General features: G+C 35.2%; 1 protein-coding gene across 1 annotated transcript in view; it reads right to left on the reverse strand.

Moving 5' to 3' along the window:
- The window catches only part of Vwc2l (von Willebrand factor C domain containing 2 like), a 139,589-nt gene that overhangs the window by 113,823 nt on the left and 13,220 nt on the right, over positions 1-12,546 (reverse strand). Inside the window, exon 2 of the mRNA XM_038341101.1 lies at positions 3,551-3,680. Coding sequence (XP_038197029.1) covers positions 3,551-3,680 — 130 coding nt within the window. The remainder of the gene's footprint in view (positions 1-3,550; positions 3,681-12,546) is intronic.

Here is a 12,546-nt window from a genome sequence, read left to right on the forward strand (position 1 = left end):
AAATTACCTCTGTAATGAATGCTCATTAATTAGCATAAAAAGGTCTGTGGATAAAAGGTATGTCAAAGTAACATAATTTTATGAAAATTGGCAGAGTTTGAAAATGTCATGTTTTTTCAAGGGGGCCTTTGCTTTACCAGCTCTTGCAGGTGTGCAGAGCTTATGTGTCCTCTAATATGATTATTCTACATACCCTGTTTGGCCATTCATATCTTTCCCCTAACGTTTTTTTTTTACCCTGATTACACCCACAGTTTTTCTTAGTACTAAAGTAAATTAGTAAGAATGAAGTCTTTTTGTGGCTTGCTTTTATTTATTCAGAACCACTAAACATCTTACTTGAGGTAACCTTCAAGATGAAGAAATTAAAAATTCTCCTTCATTCTTAACATAATCAGAGAAAAGTTCTAGAAGTTTCGTGCTATACCAAATTAATATTTACAAATTATATTGAGACAAAGGAAGAGTATCATTGTTTATCTAGGGAACCAATTAAATTGCATTTTATAAAATAAGTGTTCTCAGTTTTGTAATAATTGTTATCGTTCTACTTGGTGACAGTTGTTTCTAAATTACCAATATATTGTTTCCCTACTTTGTTGGCTTAGGAATAATCTCAAAGCAAGGACTTTTGTATTACTTTTGTATTATTGATACTAAATTTTAGGGTTAAATATGATAGACCCAACCAATTTAAACATTTAGTTTCTATTTTTTACTCCATCTTACTTTGGACAAATTTTAACCAGAAAGCTGGAAAAATGAATCTTGTTACATAAAAGGAGAAGGATTTGACTGTCAAAACAATACCAGCATTTAAGTGAAATGAAAAGTTTGCCAGAGTCACCAATATTTATAAAGATTTAAGAAAATACACAGAATGTTAAAGGACAATGGATACATTAGGGTCTCCTGCCTCCACCTGATCCATAGTACACATTTTTAACTTGTGCTTTTGCTTTAAGAAGATAAGAGACATTCTTTTATGTAATAGTTTTCACTATAATGGACAAAGTTATCATCTAATATAATATGGTCAGCTTACTATGTGCTGGAATTTTCAATACACTCTTACTTAGAGTCTGTTATAATATTTATTTACCCTCAAGCACTTCTACATATGTGCAATCTGTGATCTGCTTCTATTTTCTTAACTATACTTAGAAAATTAACAACGCAAGTGTGAATGCAGTTTGTTTCATTAATAAAATACAGGTTTCAGAGGCTCTTACTGGTCCTTTTGATCAATGCTCTTTGTCAGTTATCATACTTTATATTTTGACAATAATTGTCAAATTAATGACATTTGATAATAAAAACATCTCTTAATATTATGTTATAGAAAGCGTTAATGTTCCTACTTATTCAAATCCAGATTCATTTCCCTTATTATTTTAAAAAGTAATAATTTGTTTGGAAGTACAAGATAAAGCAGAAATGATGTTTGTAAACTATGCCAGGGACACAGAATCAGAAAACTTAATTAATACACTGTGTACTTAGCATGAAGTCATCGGTTTTATGAATAGGTGTCTCAAAGCTTGTTCAATACACATGTGCAAAGAGAGTTTTATTTGAAGAAAAAAATTCTAATATATGTAAAATGCAAGCTAATCTTGAATAATGACATATTAAACATGGCTAGCTTGAAATGGCCATCTGAGCATTTGACTAGACATGAAGTCTAGATATTGTGTAGGCTTGTGTTGGGTATCTGGGATGATTTCTTAGAAACATGCATTTATACTGCACCCTAAATACATGGACTAGAATCTCTAATTCTGAGGGAATGCTGAGTGCATACTGTAAGCACTTGCTCTAAAAGGGGAGCAAAGTTAACAAGGGCCACCTGGGGAAGAAAATATTCTCAAGGACCTGTTTAGATGGTTACTTCCAAACCAAAAAAAAAAAAAAAAAAAAAGTCTCCAGTTAAAGACTTGTCAATCCCATTTTTAAAGATTGATTGGGTAGCTGAGCTTTCCTTCTTTTTATCCTTGGAGAAAATGAAAAATAACAAGTTCTCTTCTACTTTAGACCAACCATTCATATACTTCATGACAGTTACTTTTCCCCTGAGCCTTCTCTTCTGGACAAATTATGCTAACTCTTTCAGTCTATCCTCCCAGGTCCTATTTTTTTCAAACATTAAATCATCTTACTGCTCTTTCTTGTATCTTTCCCAGTTTCTTTAAGCCTTTTCAGAAATATAAAGTTTTAAATCATGTATCTTTGCATATAGAAGGCACGTTAGAACTTCAGGGGTGTATTTATTTTTTATTTCTAGTTCCTGAATCAGAAATGGTCATCGTAAGTCAGCTGGATAAGAAGAAAATGAGAAGTCAAGCGAGCAATCTAATAATGTAATGGACTTATATGATAAGAAACAGGAAAGCCTATGCCCGGACAAACATCAGATGGGGTTATGATTAGTGTTCTGGGAAGATACCAAACCACAAAATTTATTTTGAAAACAATAGGAGTCACTTTTGCTTTGTCTTTAAATAACATTATGCTATTTTAAACTAATTATCCCATCTGTCAAGGAAAAGATTAGTGAGTTAATGTAAATTGAAAATCTATGTATGTGTGTATGTATGTATGTATGTATGTATTTATGTATGTATGTATGTATGTATGTATTCATGTATCCTAAGAGACAGTCATGGATACTCATCCAAGAGCATATCAGTTCAGTGATAGACTGATAAGGGGGGCAACAACCACTCGCCCTTCTAAGTAGATGGGAATGTCCATGGGCATTTGTTGACTGTTAGCTAGAGAAGTATTTTCTCTCTTTTGGCAGAACATGACCAGGAGTGTGATTGTATGATCTTTGCTGATAGTGTCCTAGAAGATCATTGCTTTGCAATGTTTTCTCTAGGGCACCATGATGATTTCAGATGACTAAAATACTGTAACTTTCTCAACTATTCCATTTCATAAGGGGAAAATGAATCCATAATCTTAAATACAAGTCACTTCCTCATCTATAGCAATTTCTGTGACAACAGGGCCCTTCTATAACAAAATCTTGGTTACCCCCACACACATTCGTTTTAGACTTTCTTGCTTGAATTTAAGTACACTTATAATTTAATTTATATTCTTGGACAACTTAAACTTGAAGTCTTATTTATATTCAAATCCAAATACCTGACATTTTCTCCAATCTTTGTCTTAGGATGCACTATACACCATGAAATTTAGAAAATGGCTTCACAGGTTCCAAAATAGTGAGAAATACAATCAGCAGAAAAGATTGGCACTGTGTTATCTCCAACAGCCTCCTTATAAAATAACAATAAATAATATAGGTCACAACAAAGCTGGCTTGCAAGAACTCTAATTCCCCAGATGAAAAGCTACTCAATTCACCCATCCCTAGTACATTTTCACTTTAAGGTTTCAGAAAAACATACATGCCAGTGCTGACCATATTGAAAAGCCAGAAGCAGCTCTTAGAGGGCTTTTGCACTGAATGGCATGCTGGTGTGAAATACTGGTGCCTTGTCCTAACCCCGTCTCGAAAGCTAATGCAGGGCATTCTTACCATTTTTGCAGACAGGACAACACTGTTCTGGTTCATAGATTGGGTTGACACACTCAGGAACTGCGCAGTCTGCTACAACACAGTGAACTTCATTGCTGGGCTCACAGCGACACCATTCACATGGAGAGGGCTAGGAACAAATCTCAGATTAGCCCCTTTTCTCCTATGACTTAATGCTTGCACATTCATATGCTGTCAGAAGACAAGACATTAGTGTTCATATTGACTTTAATTCCACCCACCACTCATGTGATCATTCTGCCCTCAAAGAAAGTTAACCTGTATACCTAAGCCAACATGAGGCACAGCTCAGGTCTCTGTGAATAATGAGTGGTTCTAACCACTGTCCAACTTTGCAGAGAAGTTTGGACAGCAAACTTGCCATTTGGTTTCCAGATTCACTGGCTGCTTTTCCTTCCTCTGGGAAAGAAGATATTAGAACGTATGGGATCAATTTTGCAATTGGTTGTTTTTGTTTCCTAAGAAAGGTGAGTTTCTGGAAATGAGAAAATGATAAATGCATATCCTGACCCTTTTTGTACACTTGTTCAAGGCAACTTAAGCATAAATGGCAGCTTTTCAGTGTGGATGCTATAAAAAATTTATTTGGGATCCAAACATTCAGATTTAGCCTCCTGGAATAATTTTTGAGTCCCTTACCCTTGCCCGCTTGCTTTGAGAAATGAACGAAAATCAATTGACTTAAAAAGCCACTGTTTAAGTAAGAGCCAAAGACTCTAAAATGAAGGGAAAATAATTAAAATAATACAATGCTGAAGGGAATTTTCATCTTTACAGTACTTATGAACCAAGAATGAATGGATTTTCAGTTTCTTTTCTATAAAATGCCAGTGACCCTTGCATCCTGTATCGATCCTAGTTCTACACGTCAAGAATCTCGGGCTTTGACTCCTGAGATGAAAGGTCTGCACTCGTAGAGTCATTTGTTGTCCACACTTTTCTAACCAAGTTATTTGCTCTCAGGAACTTCTGCCTCAAGCACGATGCTGTAGTTCTCTACCTACAAACTGATCTAATGCAACCCTCTTATACTCCTCTGAGGCTACTGTCCAAAATTCTCATCTATTCTTCCTTTTCTTATAGACCAGGCTGGCCTTGAAGTCACAGAGATCCGCCTTTTTCTGCCTCTTAAGTGCTGGGATTAAAGGCACATGCCTCCACCACCTGGCCTGTTCCTGGTTCTTTCGGAAGTAATTGCCCAAGTAAGTTGGGTAATCAATGTTCCCTGTCTCAAGTAGTTTGACTGAGGTAGAAACCAGTGCATTGCTTATTTTAAAAACTCATTTAATCTCCGGTTTTTTTTTTTTTTTTTTTTTTTTTTTTTTTTTTTTTTTTTTGCTTGAAGAATGATAGCCCACTCTAATTGTCTTAGTCTTTGGATAAGAGAATTAGTTAATAGAAGCTGTGATAAAATAATGTTATGTTTAAGTGTGACAGATTGGTTTATTGAAGATAACACACAAACTCTCTACCAGTTAAGTTTATGCTTTGTAAAATAATCCATTACATTATCCCATGCTTTGTCATGAACTTGAACGTTATTGTTTATTACTATACTAAGAAATTGTATATTATCAGTTTTCTCATTTTTGTCATACTCCAAGAAAGGAATTTTTTAAAATTATCATCTCATAGATGACTGATCAGTTGGCAGAGGTTTAACAGTTTTCTAGGTTCTATGAATAAGCAAAGGGCAAATATTTGAAAGTAGGAATGTGACCGAATTCCATCCTGTTTTTTGACAACAAGAAACACCATCCATCATGGCCTCATTTGAATAACTGATAATCCGTGATCTTTGTACTTGTCCACATAGACCAGGTCCAGAGGAATTACCACTAATGTTGGGGAAATTGGCTTATGGAGGGTATGCACTTCTTGTTGAGAAATTTACTAATTCCTGCAGTTAGTATATGAAAGTTATTGTGGGAATTTATCAGCGAAAATATGAGCTGTAATATTAAGGGGGCATTTATTTAGTCCCATGGCTTGTATTGGGAAGATTTGGTATCCTTACATTTTGAAGTCTGGAGTTATGCTTGGTGGAGTCTTAGAGGAACTAACAAAGACAGAAAACAATCCATGGTGGATATGTGTGCAGAGGCCTGCTTTGGAATCCCAAAAATACTCTTAGGGAGAACTGATACAGATATGATTGGTGATGAAAGTATGCTGGAGATTTTGAAATGGTATTGAGAAATGAAACAAATTAAGAAGACAAAATTATCTTCCTAATTCTCAGTATCTCATAGTTATCCTCGAACTTGGCTTATTTATGTTCTATGGTTATCTCTTTCTGGCTGTAAATCTTTAATAGTCATGTTAATTCTTTTTAGTGGTATTAATTTGTTCTTTCTAATTATCTTTCCTTGAGACCTTATTCCATCATTCCCCACCATATCCTTCTTCTGGACTCAATGTGGCTAGCATGTGTATCCCTGTCCAGCCTGGCATGTCCATTCTCTAATCTACCTTCACTTACCCAGTTTTCAGACTGTATCCAAAACAGTCAGAGGAATCCTAACTACATCCTCCCCAACCTTTATTTCTTCAAGAATTAAACTCCTGGCTCTCAGCATTCAGTCAAATTACACCCACTGACCTCCTAGTGAGGTCTTGCCAAGTCTTACTTGCTTTGATGGCATTGCTATTCTCCTTCTCAATTTGACATCCCTATGACCTCTTGTCTTCCTTTGCATTTTTGAACAGAACTTTTTAGACAGTGGAAAGTTAGTAGAAGCAACCACTCAGCTTCTCTGGTATTAAGTTCAGATTTTTAAAAGCCCTCCCACCAGCCGGGTGGTGGTGGCGCACGCCGCCTTTAATCCCAGCACTCGGAAGGCAGAGGCAGGAGGATCTCTGTGAGTTCGAGACCAGCCTGGTCTACAAGAGCTAGTTCCAGGACAGGCTCCAAAGCTACAGAGAAACCCTGTCTCGAAAAACAAAAAACAAAAACAAAAATAAAACTGCAAGGTTTGGTGTTTGTGATAAAGCTTCCCATCTTAAGCACTGAGCTGGTACAAACTTCCCTTTATTGGATCCTTCAATGCAAAAACTACAGATTAAACCTAAAAATGCTCCCATAAAATCAAAGATTAAGGAATAAAGCTGCCTTCGGAGGAACAGAGAGTGCTGAAATAAGTAGATGAGAAAATAGTCTTACCAGTTTTTCTGCCATTTTCAAATAAGAACATGTGGAGCTATATGGTTTTGTGAACCAGACATTAGGGGAGGCAGATGATAAAGTGACAATATTCTAACATTTTAATTCTCCTTTTGAAGAAATCTCCCAAAATGCTCACTTCTAAGCAATATTTTAAAAACATTGTGATATTTGATACATTTACATTTTCATAAAAATATTTGTAGTTATATTACAGTTAATATTTATTTGCTAATGTTCATATTAAGTGGCATGAGTACAATATGCATCTTATAAATCTATTACATCCCTAACTATGTGGCTTGTAATGGTTAATGTGGAACTATAAGCAGGGACTATAGAGATCACCTGTAATTCCCATTGTTGCTGAATACATTGCATCTGTGACAAGTGCTGCCCCATTGGCCCTAGATTACAAATGCCTCATTCCTGAACTCGTATATGAGAATGTGTATATATTAGATGTATATGATCTGTGTATATGTATATGATATGTATGTGTATGTATATGTATATGTATATGATATGATGTATATTATCTGTGACAAGTGCTGCCCCATTGGCCCTAGATTACAAATGCCTCATTCCTGAACTCGTATATGAGAATGTGTATATATTAGATGTATATGATTGTATAAAGTAGCCAGTGAAGTATTGGCCTAGGCAACTAGAAAGTAAGCTTTCTTCCTTGGTAGTAGAATGGGAAACATGGGAAGAAACATCTGGTTAAAAATGGTTAGCTTCCAAGGACCTCGTAGCTGAAATTGAACTGCAAAGTCACCATGATCTAAAAATGTTGGAGAAAAGGGATGAACTGGAATCCTGGAAACAGTGTCATGGATACTTGTGACAATTTAAATTGGTAATAGCCTGGGAACCAGAAACTTAAGTTACTGGAATAATAAAATAATTTTAGCAAATTGTCAAATATTTTCTTTCTGAGAATGTAGGAGTTAATATGATCATTTCTAAGGGTTAATGTCAGATAACATGACTATGGTTTTACATACCATTTGGTTAGAACGGTACATGTGTATATAGAAATGTACAATTGTTTTGCCTGAGACACATTTTCCCACATCTGAGGAAAGTCTGGATATGAGAAATATATGACAGTCAAGTCATCAGGACTTAGGGGTGTCTGTTGGTGACATTGTTTCAAATATCCAGGAAGAAATACTCACTGTCAGTATTGCTTGGCATACAAATTCCAATCAGAAAGTTACAAGAAGCAGATGGGCAACAACCTCTTATTTTATGTCACCTATGGTGTCTGTTTAAAAGCCACATTTCGTTTATGAAATTATTTTACTAGTTTTTGAACATTTTTCATTTGTTCTTGTCTATTGCTTTCATACATTTTAAGCTACTTATAATACATTGTTCGGCTCTGAATCCTCAGCACCTACAAGATGTCTTAGCATGACGATAAATATTTAACAAAATCTGCAACCATTTGTGCAGAATCTGTGTTTTCTCATATGCTGAGCCACACCTTTAGCAGCTTTGTCTGTGCTCATGGTGTGTGGAAAGGGTTTTGACTCAATGTGATGTTCGCACTTTATTTAAATATCATAAAGCACACTTTGAGGGAATGGATCCCTGACTATGAGTCATGAAATAACTATTTGGGTTCCAGTATTCTGTCTCTGAACATAAACTCACTCTGTAGAAGTAATTTTAAATTTATAACATTCATTGTGCAGATCACAGGTAAGTCAATCCACAAGCAGTCCATCGACTAACTTATCTAGATTACAGACATTTATTGCATTAGAAAACATTGTGCTAACTAAATTTAAGGCATGAGTATATGTGGTGGAATTACCTAAAGGACTGAGAAAAAGTTAGTCATACCTGTAACATACGCCAATGTGAATGGTGCCAATTTATCACATTAATTTTAGTACATTGTAAAATACATTTTTAGCAGAAAGTCCTGATTTGAAGCATGCTTTTTTTTTTTTAAAGAAGAACAAAACACCTCTTGAGTATTCTGAGAAATAAAAACTTGATTTCTAGAAAGGTCTCTGAGAATCCTGTTAGAAGCTGATGAGTGAATGCAGGGATGGGTGGGATTTATTATAAAGGCCAAGTTTTGTTGCAATCACTAAATCAGTGACTTTCTTTTTGACCAAGTGATATCAAGCTCCATGCAGTCAGGGTTGTTTCATTTCTTTGATCATGAGCAAAAGTTCAAGGAAATATAGCTCAACTCCCTTTTATAAAGCAACCCATTCCAACAACTATTTAAAAATCTAATCCCAACAAATGAGAAGCGTTGCTTCGTGAAGCACTCTTCTTTTGGAGATAATTTATGGCATAAATTTTATCACTTTATGGAACAAGTCTCATTACTTCCAGTCTGGATGAGAAATTTGAAAGACTCTATTTCAAATTTGCTGATGCTTGTCAGGAATTTCGCTGTTCACTTCATTAAAATATACATTAGCTTACAAAGTTCAGGAGTAGAGTAGTTGGCATCTCTGGCCACTCCTGTTTATGGTGATTGGAATGCAGCAGATGCCACCAAATAATAAGCAGATCTGATAGGTGTCAACCAAAACTCACAGTCATGTGAAAGATGACCCATAGCATCTGATTAAAATTCTTGTTTGTGTTTCTGTTCTAATGATCTTGTGATGACCCCTCCAGCAAGCTGCCCTATTGACTGAAGTGTATTGAACACTGGGGCAGAAACTCATCAAATTACAGAGATTCAGTTGGAATGTCTTTAAGAATATTAATATTTCTGAAGCAAATGAAAAACCTGGTACAAATCTGTATATCGATATCTACATATCAATATCTATGTATACCTATATATATTACTTATCTGTATATCCATTTATCTGTACATTTATACATAGCTATATCTACCTATGTACCTACATCTATATCTATAGCTACATATATCTCTTCCTTTTTCTGTATGTTCAACAGCAAATGTGTATGCATGTATCACTTGAGTGATGGGTTAAGTAGCACTAGTTTTGGCTCTTTTGAAGGAGTGTTTGCTTTGAAAATGTATTATAGGATATTATCGCTTATGTGCTTATAAAAACACCTTACATTTTTGCTTAAAATAAAAGCATTTTATAAAAATGGTTGTGAAAAGTCTCTTGCTCGTGCATTTACAATAAACCAGATAGCAAATAAACTATAATTTTGAAATGTGAAAATTCAAAGCACTGTTTGCTTACTACAAGTAGCTATCAGCTTGTATTATATAATGTAAAGTGTATAAAATCACAGCACTAGAAATGATTCCTCTATCCTGCTCTTTATGAATGACAACCAAAATTTAAGGTTTAAACAGGTATATTTTGATATTTTAATCAAGTTCTCTCAGAATAATTACTGATATGATTAAAATGGAGAACTGAATTTCATTTTAATTTAATCTGAGCTTGCAGAAAATGTAAAAAGATCAGAAAACATACGAAAGGCCAGTCTGAAAGTTTTAATTATCAAGAACAAAGAAGTTACTTTGTTTTGAAAAGTTCAGCATGATAATATGATGGTAAGATTGTTTTAAATGTATATTGTTTCCTTGAAAGGGTTTCTTCTGAAAAACAGTAAACATTTTGGCATGTTTTAAAATATTTTATAATTTTTATAATATGACCAGTGTATTTTAGTCATATTTACATATCCATTTCTTTTCCTACCCTACCAGATCCACCCCAACTTCTCCCCTACAACTTGCTGTTCTTAGTTTTAACAAAAAAGAGGAACTGATAAACTCCTATTGTGACATATTTCATGTTGGCCTGATACTGCCTATTCTAATAAGTGATGCATTTTTAAGCTCTCAGAAAATTCCATGACCAAAATTCAGCTTTTCCCAAAGGGAATAAGTTTCAGAAAAACAAAACAAATATAGGCAAGGAGAGTGTCAGCGAATGGCCACTTCATTTGCACTCAGATGTATTTTCTAGATAGGAAAGGTACACTTATCAACACAACGTCAGGGAGATTTTTCCTGCCATTGTTCTTTTAGTTCCTGCTAAAATCTTCAGACGAGAATCAGAAAATACGGAGAAAGGCCACGATAAAGCTTGTGAAGTGTCACACCGATACCTGTGAAGTGAAGTGCTCTAGAAGGCGACATCAGGCAGCAGTCCCTTCCCAACAAGCAGTGTACAAGAAGATCTCATGACAATATTCCTGGGAACATGTTCATCAGAGCCTGGATATCTCAATCATGAGGATACCCCATGGACCACACATTTATGCCCCAGGGAAAATATACACAACTGCATAACTTCAAAATGTTCCCGATGGCACCGGAAAGGAGAGACTGCTTGCATCAGCCGATGAGTAGTCTGTGGCAGGAGGATTAAAATAAATCCCACAAATCACAATCCCAGAGAATTTAGACAACAATGAGGACACTAAAAGAGGCATACATGGATCTAATCTACAGGGAAAGTAGGAAAATACAAGATCCCTGAGTAAACTGGGAGCATGGGGACCTTGCAGGGAGGGTTGAAGGGGAGGGGAGGGCCAGGGAGGGGAGCAGAAAAAAAATGTAGCGTTCAATAAAATCAATAAAAATATCCAAAGTAGTTATGGGAGAAAATGAGGTCATGAGAATTCTATACTCAAAGAGTCATGTAAGAAACAAATAGCACCAGTATAATTTTACAGAAATCATGGAAAGGAAGTAATGACAGAAAGGAGAGAGCACGATAATACAGGCAGCTAGCTAGCTTTGCACGGCTGGGAGAGAATCCATGTCCTTCAGAGTCTATGAGATGGGACAAGCACACATATCGCACTGGGAAAGAAATAGAGAACACATCCTAAGAACTCTGTGCCAGTGTCTCAGTTTTCTTAAGGCAAAAGTATTTTAAAAGTTGAGTTATTTTCTTTCTTTTTAATTTAGCAATAACATTGTATGTGGATGTTCTCTGGAAAGAGGTAATTAAAAGTTAATTATATTAAGTGTTTTATAATTGTTAATACCGAAATATATCATGGTTTCAATTGAAAGGTCAAACAACTTCCTCCTGAACTTTATAGTTTATTATTTCATACTTGGCTCATAACTTACTTGATTCTAAAAAAATATGTTGGATGGTTTACGGGCAATAAAACCGAAGTATATTTTAATTAACAAATTTCTTGACAGTCTTCCATGTGTTAGGATATGACTTGGTACTTGTACTGTTGTTTGTGCTGTCTGCAGTGGGAATGGTTGTATGATAATGTAAGAAGAGGACACCTGGAAGAGAAGTTCTGCTATCAACTTCCCTGGGTTTTACCTTCATCAGATTAACCTTCTTCAGCTTAGGTTTTCTCATTTTTAAAGAAGCAAGTGATAAATATATAATCTTTTAAAAACTTTGTATTTTATTACTTTTTATTTGTATCTTTTGTGTGAGTTTTGTGGAGCACATATGCCACAGAATACATACAGAAGTCAGAGGACAATAAGAAAGAGTCCTTTCCCTTGACCTTAACAGTGCTTTAATTTTCTCACTGAGCTGTTCCAAGGGAGTAATGCTTTATGTAGAAAAACAGGCCGACTACGTGACTTTAGACTTGTCTTTGTCATAGCTCCACCTGACAGTAGCTCTCCCTCTCCCACTCCTCACGTAATGACTTTAAATGCCTTTGAGTTTCCCCAGGAAGTGTAGTGCTCATAGGTCATTTAATTAAATCATGACATACTTGCTTTCATTGTGAATTCTTTGAAATGTTTAATTTCTAAAAATAGTATTTCTCAGAGTTTTGAAAGCTATCCAAACATTTTGCAAACTCTTACATGTTGCAATGTTTACATTTAAATTGTAAGTAGATTGAT

Source organism: Arvicola amphibius, chromosome 8 (assembly GCF_903992535.2).
Source record: "Arvicola amphibius chromosome 8, mArvAmp1.2, whole genome shotgun sequence".
NCBI lineage: Eukaryota > Metazoa > Chordata > Mammalia > Rodentia > Cricetidae > Arvicola > Arvicola amphibius.